The 19,996-nt window shown below is 35.0% G+C and overlaps 1 protein-coding gene across 8 annotated transcripts in view; it reads right to left on the minus strand.

Annotated features, from left to right (window-relative positions):
* Window positions 1–19,996, minus strand: part of LOC132193445 (collagen alpha-1(XV) chain) — a 55,467-nt gene that overhangs the window by 33,337 nt on the left and 2,134 nt on the right. For all 8 annotated transcript variants that reach the window (XM_059614121.1, XM_059614120.1, XM_059614118.1 and 5 more), the window contains exon 3: window positions 13,822–13,874. In XM_059614121.1, coding sequence (XP_059470104.1) covers window positions 13,822–13,874 — 53 coding nt within the window. The remainder of the gene's footprint in view (window positions 1–13,821; window positions 13,875–19,996) is intronic.

Below are 19,996 nucleotides of genomic sequence, written 5' to 3' on the forward strand. Positions count from 1 at the left end.
CATAAAAAAACTTATACATCTATTAAAAGTTCATCATAATAATTGTGATCCAGAATGCTACAATTTGCAAAAATCTATTAACGACAGAATCAATTTAGAGTGAATTCTAAAAAAAATTTAAAGACTTTTCACCAGAGTCTAGTCATTACATATTTGCACTAAATTTGTGGTGCGGCATGAGGCTCTTATTTATGCGGAAATTCCCACTCTTCGCTGCCGCCTCCGTTTCACCAAAGCATTTCCCTCTGAAGGGTGTGCGTTATTGATCTGACACGGCAACAAATTAGGCTTCAAAGTGAATTTGCCAAAGGATGCTGAGAATTTCCCAGCGCGGCGTTTGCTTTACGGGCGAGCGCCGCCCACTGGGGAGCTCTTCGTTCAGCACACGCACGCATGTGTTGTCAATAAAACAACAAATCCTCGCTAGCAGTTAGCGATTTTCTCGCCGAAAGAGCAAGAGAGAAAAATATGCAAATATCACAGTCGTAAATTAAATTGCCGCGACACAAAAATTAAGACGAAAGGCGGAGAGAATGACTCAACCGCCTTAGATATTCAAGCGCCTCTCCAGTAATAATTCTAGATTATTGAGAGAACACAAAAATTCATGATTGAAAACAAAATCGCACTCTCGAGAATTTAATTGATGCTTCACTTATTCGCTAAAAAAAAAAAAAAAAACAAAAAAAAAACACTCAAAAATAAATGTTTAGAAAATTTTATTTCCTATGTCCAGATCAGGTATATGACATTTTTTTTATATAAATAAGGTTTACTGCAAAATTAATCCTAAATTCATAGCGCCACACCATATTTTATTCATTCTTCTGGATTAAATTTCATTAGTGCTGAATTTGCAAAAAAAATTCAATCAAACCTGTTTCGTATTAGTCCTTTGAAACTGGGACTAAACGAAACAGGTATTTGACAACTTTTTTTAAAAATAAGGTTTACTGCAAAATTAATCCTAAATTTATTGCGCCACACCATATTTTATTCATTCTTCTGGATTAAATTTCAATAGTGCTGAATTTGCAAAAAAAATTCAATCAAACCTGTTTCGTAATAGTCCTTTGAAACTGGGACTAAACGAAACAGGTATTTGACAACTTTTTTTAAAAATAAGGTTTACTGCAAAATTAATCCTAAATTTATAGTGCCACACCACATTTTATTCATTCTTTTGGATGAATGATCCAGATTGAATTTAGTCATTAAAGAAAATAGGTTAATAACTTGTTGATTTGATAAATGGTTTTTTTTAATAAGGAATTGAAAATTTTTTATCTAGAATTGGATTTCAGTGAGGAAATTGCTTGTTTTTTTTTAATAAAAGCGTTACCAGAGATAAACTTTTATAAAAAAAATAATAATAACTCTTGCTAATGCTTTTATTGTGTAATTAAGAAATCGATAGCTCAGAAAAAGCAAAATTAAGGCAGACTAGACAACAAGACTGTGAACATTTTATCTTTTCAGTGGGAAGTAAAATAGCAAAAGCTGTTTTTGCGTGGGCTTTTCCTCGCTGACAAGACGGTGATGTCGAATTTTTTGTTCGGCTGCTGGGTTTCTCAAAAATGTACACCGTTCAAGCTCGGAATACATATTTTCCTGGTTGAGCCGCGCCGCCTCGCGTCTCTTTTTCCGCGCAATCCTTTTAGTATTCATTCCATATCTGGAGAGCTCTTTATGCAAATCAGCACACAACAGCGCCGGATCAAAGTTTGCTCTCTGCTGGCTGCTCCTTTTTTGCCTCTAAATACGCCCGCCGCCGTCGCACGCTCGCACCCCCGGAGGCGCAAACAATAAATTTTTCAAAATTTGCGGTGGCGGCTGCCGGATCTCGTCTTCAAGAGATTGCTTTCAAAATCGCTTTTGGCATGCCAAATTACGCCTGTTGAACAAAGAAATGACGAGGGAGGCAAACAATTTAGCTCCAGATGTGAATATTCCAGAACCAAATCTGATAAAAGTACAAACTGCTTATTGTTTTAGGATGAATAGAGGAAAGTAGAATATTAAGATAAATGAAACATACAACACGGTAAAAAAAATTAATTGAATTAATTACTGAAAACTACATCATTATAATTTTAATACAAAATAAAATGCTTTTCATTTTATCACAAAATTTTTTAAAATATTAATGCTGTTTACCTGTTGTGTGTTCTATGCCTTTGATCATCGCTCTTTAATAAAATTAATCAGCTAAATTTCCTCTACTTATTTCATTTTATTCAATCCAGAATTTTAACCAGAGCACACATACTTCATATCCGAGTTTCATAAATTCAATAGTATTATGTTCTTCTTTTACTATAAAATATTCCAAATTTTAACAGATAGATTTTAAAAAATTAATAAAAAATTTCAAAATGATAATAACCACTTAAAATTTGTCAATTTTCTAAGCAAAATAAAGATCGCAGACATTTTAATTCAACGAATTTTTTTTAGTGCGTTAAAAATATTCGCAACTTTATTTTCGGCTATGCAGAGCTAACCGGAAGCTTTTTTTTTTATTTATTGCAGTAACTTGTTGATGTCACATTATTTTCTCTACATGATTTAAGTTGTAAAGTAAAATTTTGCTCGTTCCATTTAACATGCATTTCCTTTGAAAGTGCGAATCCCTCTTTTCATCGTCGCGAAAATCTGACAATTCGGATGACTAACCCGAGCACTTTGGCCGCGGCCCAACTTTCCAGTCAAGCGTGAAGTCACCCACAAGCACACACACGAAGATGACTCGAATTCAAAATGCAAAATAAGACACAAATCGACCCTGAGAGTGCCAACGCAACCCGTGCGAGATTAAATTACGTCAACTCGAGAGAGGAAAAGGCGTTTTCGCACGCCCAATGATTATTCGCATTTTTCCTGTGCGGCTCAAATTCGCTCCGCAATCGAAGCATTTTCCCTCGACTGCTCATTGAATATTTAATGCGTGCCGCTGCCGAAAAGGGAAACAGGGCACAAGGCAGGTAATTGGATTCGGAGCTGCGACTTTTGTGTCCAAGAAGAATGTTTTCGCTGATTGTGCCTGGGATTTGCATAATTGAACAGAAGGAGTATTGCGAAGAAATCCTCAAAAATTGCTTGCAGAAAATTTTGGTTTTTTAACTTGAAATATATATTTTCTATTTAAAATAAATTCTCTGAAAAATCATTATAAATTAATCTTTAAAAAAATATAAAAATTGCATTCAGACAATATCTTTATTCAAAATTTTTGTTATGAAACTTTTGAATTTTTTAATTTGTAAACAGTTGATTAAAAAACGTGCATATAAAGAGTTTCTTTCTTTTACTTGAAATGATAAATTTTAAAATATTTCATTATAATTTAAAACAGGTTACATAAATTCTAATTAAGAACACTGTAAATGAAATTCCTGATCGTAGAATTAATAGATCAGCAGAATTCACTTCATATTCTTGGAAGGTGCATCGTCTGCAGCTTTTAATAAATTGTCAACAAGCTCAAGTTTTATTAGTTTGAATCGAACAGAAAACTTTTATTGCTTCCTCTTGGCGGTGAATTATGAAAGTATTACTAGAGCTTTAGAAGAGAGGCAATAACGAGAAAACTTCTCTAAACTTGAATACGCTCTTTGAAAATGATCTGATTATATTATACGCTTCACCTGTGAAAGAGCTGCGCTCTAATTTTGTTTCATTTATCAATTATATCAATAGCAATAATTAATGATGTGTTGGAACAATCAAATCTTTAAAATTACGAATGAATTATTGGAATTATTTACTGGCATCCTAGCGTGTGCGTTGTTTTATGACATTGATAATTAGGTTTAATTTAATGAATTTATGATATGGAAAACCTTATTTAAACGGAGAAAATATGATGAGCATAAAAATAAAATAAATTCATGTCAATAATAATTATAAACAAACAAAAAAACATATTTTTTCTATTCTAAATATTTTCAAAGCTTCTATATCTGAACTGAACAAAATTAAATTTTACTAGGCTTAGCCCAAAGTCATGCAGTCGTTTGATAATTATTAATCAAAATTAATTCCGTTTGCTCGCGCGTTTAACTTAATTAAACTGCCGCTGTGCGAGCAAACAATTGAATGTTTGAGAAAGGGGTTTGAAGTTGAAAGTGCAATTCGAGAGAGAGACACAAACGCGCGTTCACTTCGCGATCAATTGGAGCAAACGAGCTGCCGACGACGCTAACGAAGTAATGAGCAGAAGGTGTGTGTTGCCGGCGGAGGCAGCTTTTCCGAGAGCATTTCCAACGCAGCACATCTCTCGATATGAAACGTCGGATTCTCTCAAGTGAAAAACTCCCCCGAGCGTTTTGCTGCGCGTATAATAAATAAACGCGTCCGCACAAATAATCTTCTCAGACGAGACGCCGCAGCGCAACTTTTCTCCTCCTGACGGAATATCTTCCCGTCGGTTTGTTGTATTTTCCGGTCTTGTTTGCTCGCCCCTTGTTGATTTATCATTATTTTGACGAATATTTTCCAGCCGCAGAAAAACATCTCAAACTTTCCGTCGAGATCTGGGCGCGGACAAATACGAATGTTCCTTCTTATTTGAGTTGCAGAATTTTGAATTTAATTTAGCTAAAAGGGCTTGTATTGATTTTTGCAGCTCATCAGTATGAAACTGCGACTGTTTCGAGTTGAGCTTCGCAATTACCAGCTGATACGACTGTGTCTATGGGGAATTTGCAAACATTGGAGCAAGAGAACGGGATATTTTTGGATTTCCATTTAAAAAGAGTGGCGACAGAAAGAATGAGTTTGTTTCTTTCTCTTCCGAAACAAATATTTCGCTGCGGCAACGTTTATTTTCGGACAATGTGGAACCTAAGCTAAATGGAATTACCTAATTTTTGGGCTGTTGCAAAGGCCATGGAAAAAAATTTAAATTTTTTTACCAAAATTGCTCAAAATATTAAATAAAGGTTAACTAATTAAACGATTATTTAAAAATTATTATGGTCATAAATTGAATACAACTAAAATTAAAATCATATTAAGTTAATTTTTTGGAAAGAACTTGTTGTTAGCTAACAAAGAAGCTTTTACTTGGTTTTTACTTTTCCATGTTCCAACAAATCCTTAGTTTTTTTTAATCAATTCAAAGTTCCCTTATTTTTTATTTCATTAAATTCAATTATATGACACTTACAACAAAACCTGAACAAAACAATTGAATTCAGTAATGCTCTAGAAAATTTTGTGAGTTCAGAATATTTTAATTTAGTCCAAGACATTCCAAGTAAATTAAATTAAAAAGTTTAAAGATTATATATTTATGAAATGAAATAGAAATCGAACCATTCTATCTTACAGAATTATACCCATGGTTCAGAACTGGTGCAGGAATGGTGCAGAATTGATGCAGAACAGCTGAAACGGTTCTGCATCAGTTTTGTACCATTTTTTAACCGTGTTTGCACTAATTCTAAATGTTGCTTAAGAAAAATTTTAAATTCCTTAAAAAAAAAATTCAAAATAACATATTTACATGAAAATGAAGTGTAAATTGAAATGGAACCTTATTCTATCATACAGAATTGGACACCTGGTTCACATCTGGTTCAGAACTGGTTAAGAACAGGTTCAGAACTGGTGCAGAATTGATGCAGAACAGCTGAAACGGTTCTGCATCAGTTTTGTACCATTTTTTAACCGTGTTTGCACTAATTCTAAATGTTGCTTAAGAAAAATTTTAAATTCCTTAAAAAAAAAAAATCAAAATAACATATTTACATGAAAATGAAGTGTAAATTGAAATGGAACCTTATTCTATCAGACAGAATTGGACACCTGGTTCACATCTGGTTCAGAACTGGTTAAGAACAGGTTCAGAACTGATGCAGAACAGCTGAAACGGTTCTGCATCAGTTTTGTACCATTTTTTAACCGTGTTTGCACTAATTCTAAATTTAAAAATCATATTATTATTATTTTCAAATTTATTTGATACGTGGATCTGCGCGTGGATAAGAGCGGAGCAAGATACTTAGCTTGCGTTGCGTCAAATTCAGTGTTAAGGCTGCTCAATCATTTAATTTTAAAGCTTTTTACTAGATATTAAAGTGCTTCCAAATGCAATACAAAAGAATCCATCTAATTGTAAGTGAATTTATAGAAATTTTATGCACAATAAATTGTGTCATTATAATGTATGAAATGAAGTATAATAGGAATTAATTTATAAACTAAACAAAGTTATCACACACGATCATACAAAACGTTGTCCTTCAATAATTTGATAGTTTCACATTTTACAATCTTTTTTCATAGTAAAACACCATTATATTTGTCATGTCAAAATCTTGTATCAGTTTAAACAAATTGTGATAGTTAATTGAGCTAGAAAAAAAACATTCTTCAAAACATATTAAAAAATTAATGATCCACTTCAGTTTTGAAACAAAGCTTTAATCAAAGGCACATGCGTGCGTCCTCGAGAAGAGAATTTCAGCATCCCCAATTGCAACATCGATGACTTGGCTCGATTTATATTAAAATAACAGGCCAATAAAAATCTCTTTCGCGTCGGGTAATAAATTATGAATCAACAATCTGTCTCTCGCTGAAGAGACTTAAGAGCATTTTTTTTTCTTCGCTCCGTCTCAAGCCCGCGCGATCTAGTTTTTGTTTTCGCTAAAAAAACGCACGATGGCCCGCTGAATGAGTCTCGTCGTCGCGTCGATTGTGCTATTTCGAGCTCAAGCATTTTGTAAAAAAGCCGCGCGGCTCTTGTGATTTTTGGTGCGTGTGGCTCCTCATTATCCCTCGTGTAATTCATCCTGCCCCTAATTGCCAGCCACCCGCACCACGCGTGCCGCGCTCTTTTAATCGCAAATGCACCGGATTACGCTTGAAAAGCCTTTGCAGGTTAAAAGCTTTTGGGGAAAATAAATGTGAGAGCGCCAAATGCTGGTTCATCGGTTTTTTGCTTTTTTGGGAAAGTAAAATTTCTGCAAATGTTAATATAAATAAATTCCCAAAAACAGACGTCATTAAGCCCAAAATTTAGTAAACAAATATATACTTAATCATTTTTTTTTCAGGTTGCAAGATCAAATCCTAATAGTTTAAATTTTCATCATTGATTTTACCTGGATTTTACTTGGACTTATTGTTAGGTAGACTCTGGCTGAAATTATTTGATTATTCTAAATATTCCAAAATGAAGATTCAAATCTGTATATTAATATTTAACGAGGAAAGTATTGATTTTAAGAAAAGAAAAATTAATTTTAAATTGAAAACATATGGAATAACAAGTTTGAGAGAGAAATTAACATTGGCGCCTCTGTTTTTAAAAAATTAAATTTTCCACTCGGATACTTATTTTTCAGTGCGTTTAATTATACATACTGCTCGTTAATTGGATTTTTTTGTTACCTTGTTTGCGTTTCGTTTTTACGCTTAAATCTCCAAATTTTGGAGAGTGAAAGCTACGTGGGTGTTTTTTTTATTCGGACTTTTCCTTTGTACTCGATCGGCAAGGCTTCCCACCGACATGGTATATCATCAATTTTGCGGCGAACCCACAAAAGGGAAATCTGACGTCTATTGCGTTTCGTCTACATCTTATACATCACATGTTTGAGCAACGGGTTTTGGATAACTCGCCACGCAAAAAATGGGATGAAAATGGAAATGCGAAACGCTTTTAATTAAAAATGTGGATAAAAATTAATAAAAACGCAATTAATTTGTGACTTGAAATTGTCATATATATTATGAACCATATGAACTAACGGGCAGTGTTGATTCCTTTAATTTTAAGTCACCAGATCATAAAGGTTAATTTATTAACAGAAAAGAGTAAAACAAAAAATTGTAAGTTTAGTGCAAATATTACAGGAGCTTTTTCGCATCATTCTGAGAAAAATGTTAACAAAAACGGTTCCTATGAGCTCAAGGTCAGAAGCTATCAATTTTTTATTGCATAATTGAAGTTGATTGGAGTGATAATTAATTTTGTTTAAAATGATTTTTTTTTTTCAAATATAGTTCCACTGGCATTTTATAGTTTTTAGGAATAAAAATAATACACTAGCTCTTAGCTCTTGAGAGGGTATCATTTTTTAATTATCAAAAATTTTGGAATTTATGTAATTTATCACCTCTTTACAAAATTTCTTAACTCAAAAGAAAAAATTGCAAATGAAAAAAGCCTCAACCAACCACCCTAAAGCATGTAAATATCAAAATGTACGCACCACAGTAAGCTGCTAGGGTGATTATGAATGAAGGGCAGTGAAAAGGGAGGCTGGTAGGGGTCAAGGAATGCTTGTGGTCAAGCGGCGATTAGCAAATAAGAAATGCATTCATTGCGTTCCTTGTTCCTCACAAATTCCAGCATTGTTTATCTGTGGTTGCACCTGACATCCTCAATCCTCATTGTCAGACGCTTGGGAGCATCAGTGAGCAAGTTTTGAACGTTTTGCATTAACCTATAACTCTGTTTCTATGCGTGTCACATGCTTTATTAATTAGCCTTGAGCACCATTGCACTTCTAAAAACAAATATCATAAACATTTGAAGCGATTTACATGTATTTGAAGCTATTCGGTATCTATAAAAATGATAAATATCAATTAATTGGATACTTTAAAAAAAGAGAGATAATTTTGTTTAACTCAATGACGCATGAGATATCATTTCACAAAATATTATTTTATTACTTCTAGTCAAACAATTCAGAACAAAATCAGGCTTTTAAATATTTAATTGTGGACACAATGTATTCACTAATTATTTTAATTGGATTCTAGTTATTGGAATATAATGCAAAATCTAAAAAAAAATCGTTTTTTAATTGATACATATAAAATATTATGGTAAAATATTTGTTGATAAAAATCAAGCAAAAATAAATATTAAATGAACAAATAATGTCGAAAGTTTTTAATTGCCTTCATAATTATTATATACTTTTGCGCTGTTTCATTTTGCATTTAATCTTAAATCGTAACGAAGACTTATTTTAACGTTTAAAATTCGTAGAAACGTTAACGCTTATTTGTCCCATATTCAAATCCTCTGCTGGCTCTGCTTATGCAGGTGTTTTTGTTCAAGTGATGAGGAAAAAATTCATGTTATTGCTATTACCAGCGATTCAAATCTCCAAGAACTTCGCTTCGGAATGCTATAATTTATATTAATCTGCAGGAGGCTATTATATTCGTGCCAACTTATTAAACAGCTCCAAGGTGCACGTATGCATGACATAATCGACTGAATATATTTATGCTCGTGATGCCATAATTGTGCTCATGCCGGAGGAGAGACGAGGATGACGGATGAATGAGTAAAGCCAGGTCGAGTCACAATTCGACTCCACCTGATTGGCAATGGAAATAAAACTGGATGGATGGTGTCATCGGTCAAAGTGAGAAAATTCTCACATGACACGACAATAATCGTAAAAAACAGACCTCTTGTGCAGAACTTGTTTCATTTCGCCGGCGCATCTGTTCGCGAAATGCGGCCAATTTGATCGCGGATAAAACCTGTCACGCCGATCCATCACAAAACAAATAAAAAGTTGCTCGCCATGCTCATCGCGCGCCTGCAGCTATTTTTCATTGAAATCGAAACCGACCAGATTTATGTAAATATCATGCAAGCGATTTTCCACCACCGCTGAATAAGAATATGAAAGAGCGCCAGAGCTGCATTCAACCGACGACAAAACAAATCGAAAAAAACTCGAAATTGCTCCGGCGGGAGTTTCGAGGGCTCAAATCGATTGCCTACAGCTCTATGCAAATAATTTCAATAGTCACCGAAAACAAAAATAAAAAAAATAAAAGGAAAACAAAAGCCAGCGGCTCCGTTTTTCAACCTGGGAATAATTTTTTAATGAGTGGATGTGTAATTAATAAGGATAGGCTATTATTTGTGTGTGTACATTGTTATGGTATAAAACGATTATTATTAATTTTTTTTTTTTTTTATAACAAAACAAAACAAAACAAATATATTTTCAAAAAATAACAGGAGAAGAAAATTGTAAAATGTATCATGGGAACGTTGAATAAGCATAAAATATAATGAAATATTCCATTTGAAAATTTTCAGAGTACTTTAACAGCGACTTTACATTATTTCACTAAAAACATACTACCGGAATAAATATTTGAAACCCTTTCTATTTTCATTCATCATCGTCAAGCAATATTTTGGGTTACTTTCAAAGGTGATTATTTGGAACAAAAGATTCTTTTCCAAATAAATTTATTGGTTTAGCTATTTCTGTTTAAATAGACCTCATTTGGCTGAACTAATTTGTTTTAATTGTTATATAATCTACGGTGTCCCAACAAAATACTTTAACAGCATCTTACAATTATTATTAGTGAATCTTGAAATGTCTTGAAATTAACTTTTTACTAACAATAAGATTTTTTTATAAATAAATAAATCAATGCAAATTAGAAATAAACAAAATTATCCTTTCCATTGAAATATTTGTCATCTTTTCCTCCTAAAATTAAAAATAAAATTTTTTTTGTCAAAATGTGACCAAATCCTGCACCGGAAAATCCTTGAATATTTTTGCCTATAATATATTTGCCCATCCCTAGTAATTAATGCAATTTGTCACGTACCATATATGTACGTTCAACAGTGGGTGTAATTCATGTTGTATTGTCTCTCCACGAGAATTTCAATTGGTTTCGTTGGAAATGAAAAATTATTAGCAGGTCAGAGACGGAATTTCAAGAATCGACAAATGCATAATGCAAGGATGTCCCGCGATTCCAGTAAATAACGTTTTCTATTCCTTGCGATTAATTCTCTGCTGAATGAAGGAAATTTCATTACCGGTTTTGACATTCTGGTGAGGTTAGATCGACGGACCGTCGTGTTTTCCTCTCTCGTTTGCATTTATACACGCAGGTTGGGCTGTGATGTGCTGCTTTAACGTGTCCTCGCCTCAATGAAACATTGCTCACAAGACAATAATTAATTTTACAGCTCGGTGCCAGCGCGCTTTTAATGCTAATTCACCTGCTTTTGCCTGCACGCTTGGTACTTTTCCAACTTTCCTCCGGACCACGGGCGCGTGGTCGAGATCGTATATAACTCACGTTGCTGACCACATCCTCCCGGCCAGAAAGGGGCACTTTGCTCGCCCTGTCCGCTTCGCATTGTTTGCGTTTTTTACGTCGCGTTACTTCCCGAAATCATAAAATTCACTCACTGCCCTCTAACAATTACGGCAAATGGATTTAGTTGCAAATTTTAGAGTACTGTTGTAGACCGTCTTTTCCAGCTAAACAGTTTTTGCAAATATCCTAACCATTTTGAATTTTCAAAAAGTCCTTTCCCATGAGTTCATATTTAAACGACAGAATGAACAGAATTGTAAATCCTATTTTTTATATTACCATTATTTGGAAGGTTGCCTTTTGGAATTACGTGATTTTTTTTCAATTTTAATTTCAACTGGCCCTGCTCAGACTTATAAGCGTCTGTTTGTTATTATTGAAATAAATAAAATTTTGACAACAAAAACTTGAAAGTTTTGGAATTCATTTGGTTTATCATCGCTGCTTTTCTATACTTTTTAGTTTAATTTACATTATTTTTAATAACCTACCAGTAGAAGAGGAATATTATTTTAATTCGACAAATGGTAACCTGGTAACGCACCACATAGAGTAATAGCAAGATCAAAACTATGTAACTGAAATGCTTGTTGAATGATTATTATTTATAATACAAAAAAGATTGTTAATTTCACGTGATTCAGTGATAGAATAAACATAATATTAAATGTTAACATGCAAAAAGGTACTATGTTATTTGAATTAATTTGGATATTTATAAAAATTCATTTAAATGCAAACTATGTATAATATTAAAATAAAAAGAATTAACCTTTTATTAAATTATATACATATTATAATAAAATCGTAATATTTTTTTTATATTCAATGTTTTGAAGCGGAACACAATTGGATGCTGTCCACGCAAAATCTTTTAAATTTTCTGGTTTATATTTGATCCCTGCTTTGTTGATTAAATGGATTAGATAAAATGATATTAGTCAGTTGCGTTTGAAATTTGATTCAAAATCGTGAAGCTGCTGTTGTATCTGCATGAAAAATATCAATAATTCAGAATCGCAAATAATCATGGTGCGCCTATTTAAGTTTTTTTGGTTCGCAAACTGATGTTGTTCAATGCGCATAAATTTTTAAAATTTCAAATCTGTTATTTGATTACTTCCATTTTTCTAGAAATTTCCCTAACCTGAAGTCATTTTAAGTTAAAAATTAAAAAAAAAAAATTAACAATTTTTTGTATCTTCATTTGCACGATTGGTGCATATATGTTATCTTCAATTATTTGTTTGTCTACATCATGCAGCAACAATAAATCTCTTTTACTGAACTATACCTGAACAAATATGTTATGAATTTTGTAGTTATTTGTGAATGTTTTCAATTGATCACTAATTAAACCAATTCAATATTATATAATAATAATTATATCACAACTAATGCATACATTTCTGCTACACAAAACATCGCTTACAAGGTTACGAGCGAAGAAGAATAAGGAAAGTGTGTAAGCATCTACAGGGCATTTATCCCCAAACGTCCAAATGGACCCTAATATAGATGGACGATTTCCCATTTGGAAATCAACGCATTATCAGCATCAGAGCAGGATAAAATTGATGCTCTTGGGATTTTTCGCGGCGTCGAAAGCCGTTTGATTTCCGAGTTTGACGCTCGAATGCCAACGAGGGTGTCCCGCGGGTGATCAGGCGTCCGAATAATTGATGCCGGATGGGCCGACGCCCCTCGATGCATAGGCAATCCGCCTAGCCCGCCCGTCCGACAGAGACGCCAATCACATCGGCAGCTTAATTATTCATTAAAGCTTCTAAACAAGCCCGATTTATTATTCAGCCGGCAGCATGCTTTCCCTGAATAAACATACTTAAAAGTATCAGGCGGCAGCCGTTTAAATAATTAATTATTTTGAGAACCAACTCCTCCGTCTCGTTTTAATTACCTACGCCTTATCTCGGCTTTTCAGAGCCAAGAGATTTTTGATCACGACCCCTAGAGCCGCGTTTGATATGACGGCGCACGTCCTTTACACGCACCGGAATGAGAAATTTTTGGGTGCTTTCTTCATTGGACTTTGTTTACGATTAAAGCGGATTCGTCAAATTCTTGTTCGTTAATTTATGGCTCTTGGTTTTCAGATAAAAATTCCCTTTCGAACCTTCCGAGATTCGTTGCCAGAGAATTTTTTCTAGGAAAATTAATTAATTGTCAGTGAAATCATCAGCGCACAATGTAAAAGATTTTAAATTTTTATTTAATTCTCAGAAAAGTGGAAGAGTAATATAATATTATAAAAATTTCAACTTTCATAATAATTTTCACACGAAATCATGATCTGATCATGTCTTTGAAATCATTCTCTCTGCCAAGAGCCTTCCTATTTTTAGCGTGATTTATTTGTAATGCTATATTTTAATTAGTAAAAAAAAAATAGACTATATTTATAATTTCTTAATTTTTCTCCGTTAGAAATTACTGTAAAAATATTTATTCAGCAGCAATCAATTTTCAAAGTAATGCAAGATTTGAAAAAAAAAAATAAGTTTCCATCTTCAGCGATTTCACAACTTTGCTCTTCCAACTTTTCGTCTGTATTCAGTCGTTCAGCCTAATGCAATATGAGGTCGGATCTCTTTTCATATGAAATTTGGCCAAAGTGCTCAATAGCAGCGAAACCGTACAAACTTTCCAGACGGGATGAATTATTATTCGACTTCTTACCTTGAGAAACAGCAAGGGCCAAAACCACCGTCGAACATGTTGTCTGCACCAACCTGAGGAAAGAAGAAAAGTGCTGTCAGTTGCGAACACGCAGGAAAAAAGAGAAGGGTGATTCGGCCCTTTATAGAGGTGTTAATGGAACAAAAAACACGTGCTATACAACTAGGAAAATTAAATTTTACGACGGTGCAGCAGCATTTTATTTTTCCCAGGGGCTCGATCTAACGAGAGTGTTTGTACGCCGAGCGTTTATATTGGCAGGAGAAAGGGAGAGATGCGCCCTTCCGCATGCAAATCACGGCGGGACACTTTCCTCAGTCCTTGCACCTGGTTTCCAAATTACAACCGGCGTTGGACGACGTTGCTCGGAGATAAAATAGCGTTTGTGAGGCTTTTTAGATCTTGACATTTGAATAAGAGTCGGAAGAAAAAATAATTTATTTATCGCCTCCATCTGCTCTTGCTTTCGTCAGTTCATAAAGGTTGAGGTCAGTGCTTTGTTTGAGACGAGCTGAAATATTAAAGAAAGTGTTCACGTCAAAGAAAGTGTAATTTACTCAAGCTAAATTTCAAATGAACTGTAAAAAAATATCAAAATTAAAAATTAAACTATTTGTAATAATTTCGCTTTGAAATGTACATTAACAACGAAAGAAAAATAATTCCATATTATTTGAAAAGAATTTAATTTAAAAATGACATTGATCTTCGAATACTTCGTAGTTAATTTTATTTTAATTTTTATCAAAATCAAGTACCAATTTCAAATAACATTGACAAACAATAGCACCAGGTCTAAAAGAATTTAACTGTTGTTCTTATTTCTGACATTAACATTTGATAGTAAGTGATTTATTTAAAATATCTGTAAAAACAAAAGCCTTTCAACTGGGAATAATAGTCTATTAATAATATTGTAAAAACGCATAATGTATATTAATATAATGTATTAAAATTTTATTAAAATTCATAAATGTTTTAAAATGAAATGTTAAAATTTTAAAAATTAAAATGCAGAATTTCTTAAGAACCTAAAATTTGTTACATGTTCATTATTTAAACTTGTGAATGATGGAACTAGACTATCAAATGGGAGTTAATAATTGAAGTAATAATAATGCAATCGATTTTTCTACGAAATTAAAAAAAAAATGTTTATATATTATTTTGAAAATCAGAGGTTTTTGAGCCCATAATCTGAAATTCGACTATCAAGCCATGCATTTGTGTGCAAAGGAATTTAGATTTTTCTATTTGCTTACTCCTCCGTGTTGAGAGATAAGATATAGAAAAAATAAAAAATAAACATCCCCATAAGCCAGCAGGAAAAGAGATGCATTGCGTCGCAGCTACACCAAAATCTCTGGTCGTAAAACGCCTCTCCTAATTTTCCTGCGGCTTCGCGCCCCCCAAATTAACGCTTTAATTGAAATTCAGTGCGCTTTTACGTTCCTGACGGACGCGCGTGCGAGAAGCAGGAAGATCCATTTTTTGACTCGTCCTCCTTTTTCTCGGACGGTGCACCATAAAATATGGTTTACGGCCGGCAGCGTAACTGATACCGGCAGCTCCGTCTCCATTACACGCTGCAGATTGTTCGATTAAAAATAATAGGGGTGAGATTGGAAATTAAAAAACAACTACATAGGTGCGTCTCGGCCATAAATATAAAAAAAACTTCCCTTTTTTATTCCAGCGGGTCGAGAGAGAGGACTAGGCCGCGAGACCAGTTTTCTTTCCTCGGCAGCGCCGCCGCCGTTTTGATGAATGGGCCGAAATTAACTTGTCAAATTTACAGCCTAATGTCTGAGCGAGCAAGCCCAGCCGAGCGGCGCAAAATGTCTCGCGTTTCTTTTTTAGAATAATTACTGCGCGGAGAATCAAAAATATTTTAAGCTTAGAATTAAAATTATGATCTTGCAAATTTATCGGTGTTTTCGATGCGCAGAAATGAAAAGTTGTATAATTGAGGACTTTAACAATATAAATTAACCATGGATATTTCATTATTTCTACAGGCGAGATAACTAATAGATGAGGTGTAAATTAAGTTAAATTATGCTCTTATGTTGCACAATTAATGAGAGTGCTACAATTCTAGATTATAGGTGAGCTGTGCATAATGAATCTGATATAAATACTACTTATAAAAAATAGTTTCTATCTACTTTTAATGCAGATTTAATAAAAATTATAGTTGATTCGTTATTAAATTGAATCGTCGGGGAGAGATAAAATGAATTGATTTTAGAACACATAATAGAACTTGCGTCGATATAAAGTTACTATACAGGAATTTGTAATGTGGTTTGCAAAATAATTATTAAATAAATTATGAGAATGATAATCTCAAAGTCATTCCCAATAAAAATTATAACATGTTGAAATGGAAAAAGGGGTTAATACAAATTTATAAAAATTCGATTAAAAAATAAATTTATTTTAATACAGAATAATAAAAATCGTGTAAAATTAAAATAATAAAGCAAAAGTACTTTATTCAATATTATTTTGCATGAATTAAAAAAATAAATAAGTATCTGCTTCATAATATTTTTTGCATAAATTTTGAAATATTTACACAAATAATGTGACATGCATAAAAAATTGAATCAACTTTTGAACAAAACTGCACCACTAATAGCAAATTGCTTTTGAAAACTTTCAAAATCAACTCAAATTTTAAATTAAATTCCCATATAAGATCTAACGTTTAATATACAGTATTTTTCAATAAACATAATAATTATGAACAAATATTGACTTATTTGCTTAGGAACCACAATCACATTGTTTGCTTTAAAATGAATGAGAGATTTATATTATCATCAAGCTTTCTAAACAATTAAATCAATCAGTCAACCGTTATAAATATACTGAGTAATAACTTATTATTATATTTAACTGATAATTATTTTCCTCGATTAAATTATGTGACGAATGAGAGAGAGAGAGGAACATCATCACTTATACATAATTTCATTTTTCATCTGGCACACAAATCAATTTATTATTTTAATATTTTCTAATGGGTATTGTGTTCATTCAAACTCGCATCATTTCTCTCTCATTGTGAAACGCAAGCCGCGCGACTAAAAATATTTATGCTCAGCATCCAGCTCGTTTTTGTTCTTGAGCGAGAGAGGACGGATCTTGAGTGTGTTTCCTGTGTTGGCGAGCGAGAGGTCAAAAGTGCCTCGACACAGAGGCCAACTCTTGTGCGCTCTTTTTTTCTGCTCCACAAGAGCTCCTTTCTTTTTCTCTCCGAGGAGAGCAGAATGAATGGGCGCCTGGCCGTCTAATTGCAAGACAAAGCCCGAGATATTCATCTCTCTCAGCAATGCAAATGCGACTACAATTTCTCCGTAATGACTTAATTGAGTTGTTACTCCGGCAACTCGCGCACTCCATGAATTTGTATGAATTTATATGGACTGGTGGAAACTTTGATTTATTTTTCATTCACTCCAAAGTTCATTCTGGCGATGGATTTTTTGCACACTTTGACTTACGTGTTACGTGAGAATAAAAACGACATTTTATAACTTTTCAAGGAAAACAAAAAAACTTAATTATGCATTGATTTTTTTATATTTCTTTTTAATTTTTTATCTAATAGACAATAAGAATCAAAAGTTTTAACACTAAACATATAGCAATTTTAAATTAACTTTTGTCTATTAGTCTTACCCTATTAGGTAATGTTATAGTACGCGCGACGTGTTTTTTCATAGGTTGGCAACACTTATGCTCCCATGTAAAAGTATCACGTCGCGCGCTCTATACTGGTTTTACGTCGCGCATACAATAATGGTTTTACGTCGCGCGTTCAATACTGGTGGCGGTGAAATTGTTAAGGAAACCGATTATTCCATCGATACCTTGGCAACATGTATAGCATGCGCGACGCAATTCTTTTCCTACAATCTTAATTAAGGGGACTGCTAGGAAGAAAAGGGGCCCTTGGGATGGGTTCAGAATGGGGCAAGACGATCTCTGGAGGGCCGTGCGCACCCTTATAGCAGGCGCGACGTATCACTTTGGGACGCGCGACGGTCGAAAAGCGAACTCCGGAGGGCGCTTTTCACCATCGTCAGAGGCGCGACGCATGGTTATACGACGCGCGACGTATGCTTATAGTACGCGCGACGCATGCTTATAGTACGCGCGACGCACGGCAAATTAATTAAAAGGTGTTGCACGCGGCCGGAGTTGTGGGCACCCCACGAACCGGCAACTCGGAGGTGGGCAACCCCCAAGATTAATTTTTGCAGAAGCCGCGAGCGAGGGGTGGAGGCGCAGCGAGGTCGAGGACGTGGGGAAGGCCGTGCGGAGGGCGAGGACAAAAGGGCGGCTGTGTTCATGAGGGGGCTCCTGCGGAGCCCCCTCACGAACCCCGCCCTTTTGTCCCGCCCGGAGCCGGCCTTCACCACGTTCTCGGGCGAGCGCGCCTCCAGCCCGAAGCTCGCAAACCCACAACGGAGTTGCTTAAAAAAGGAATTTTCTGCAAAAAGGGCTTAGAAAGCAAAAAGTGTGGTGCCCACAACTCCCTTTGCAGACAACACCTTTTGTGGGCAACTCCGTTGTGGGTTTGCGAGCTTCGGGCTGGAGGCGCGCTCGCCCGAGAACGTGGTGAAGGCCGGCTCCGGGCGGGACAAAAGGGCGGGGTTCGTGAGGGGGCTCCGCAGGAGCCCCCTCATGAACACAGCCGCCCTTTTGTCCTCGCCCTCCGCACGGCCTTCCCCACGTCCTCGACCTCGCTGCGCCTCCACCCCTCGCTCGCGGCTTCTGCAAAAATTAATCTTGGGGGGTTGCCCACCTCCGAGTTGCCGGTTCGTGGGGTGCCCACAACTCCGGCCGCGTGCAACACCTTTTAATTAATTTGCCGTGCGTCGCGCGTACTATAAGCATGCGTCGCGCGTACTATAAGCATACGTCGCGCGTCCTATAACCATGCGTCGCGCCTCTGACGATGGTGAAAAGCGCCCTCCGGAGTTCGCTTTTCGACCGTCGCGCGTCCCATAGTGATACGTCGCGCGTGCTATAAGGGTGCGCACGGCCCTCCAGAGGTCGTCTTGCCCCATTCTGAACCCATCCCAAGGGCCCCTTTTCTTCCTAGCAGTCCCCTTAATTAAGATTGTAGGAAAAGAATTGCGTCGCGCATGCTATACATGTTGCCGAGGTATCGATGGAATAATCGGTTTCCTTAACAATTTCACCGCCACCAGTATTGAACGCGCGACGTAAAACCATTATTGTATGCGCGACGTAAAACCACTATTAAACGCGCGACGTAATGCAAGTGATGCCAACTGAAATCAGGGATTTTGGGAAACACGTCGCGCGTACTATAACATTACCGTCTATTAAAATTAAATAAAATTTTGTCTCTGAAAATAGACATCATCAATTTTTTTTAACAAGAAATTAAAACATCATTTAAGTTCAGTGAACTTCATAAAAAAATTTAAATAATAACTTGTTAAAAATACTTCCATGATTTTTTGCTTGAAAACTTTGATCTGGGGTGCTGGGGTGAAATTTCCAAAAATTTGACCTAAGAAGTAGATTTATTAGAAAAAGATACTTATTTTTAGCAGTTTATAAGAATTTATTTTTACCGTCAGCGTATTATATGACGAGAGAAAAAATATTATAAGGCCCCGAACGAAGATGACGCGTTATGGCAAACACACAAAAATTGTATATATGTGAGCTTTTTATGACAATATGGCTCTCGTTATGAATTGAAGCCGCCGGGGCAACACACTTTACGTCTCGCGTGCTAAATAATGACACTCGTAAAACAAAGCATTAAGATCTCGCAGTAAAAAAAAAACATGCGCAGCACCTCGGAAAAGCTGCGTATGTTGGTAAATAAACCGCCAAGTTTCTGGTACACAAAATATATGAATTCCCGCCGGTGTTGGATTTCGAGAGAGAAAGAAAGGAGATGAGTGTATGAAATATGAACTTTATGCCCGCAGAACTTAATGCTTTTGCTAGCAAAATAATCATATTACTCTTCCTCTTTGCTTCGACTTTGTTTGTTACTTTGGTGCAATTATGACAATTGTATTCTAAAACTTCAGAAGTATAGATAATAAAAATATATAAAAAATTAAATTGGAAGCTAATATTTGAGGTCCATTAAAAGTTAAAAAATGGCGTGAAA

Source organism: Neocloeon triangulifer, unplaced genomic scaffold, assembly GCF_031216515.1.
Source record: "Neocloeon triangulifer isolate White Clay Creek 2 clone unplaced genomic scaffold, ASM3121651v1 ptg000004l, whole genome shotgun sequence".
Lineage (NCBI taxonomy): Eukaryota > Metazoa > Arthropoda > Insecta > Ephemeroptera > Baetidae > Neocloeon > Neocloeon triangulifer.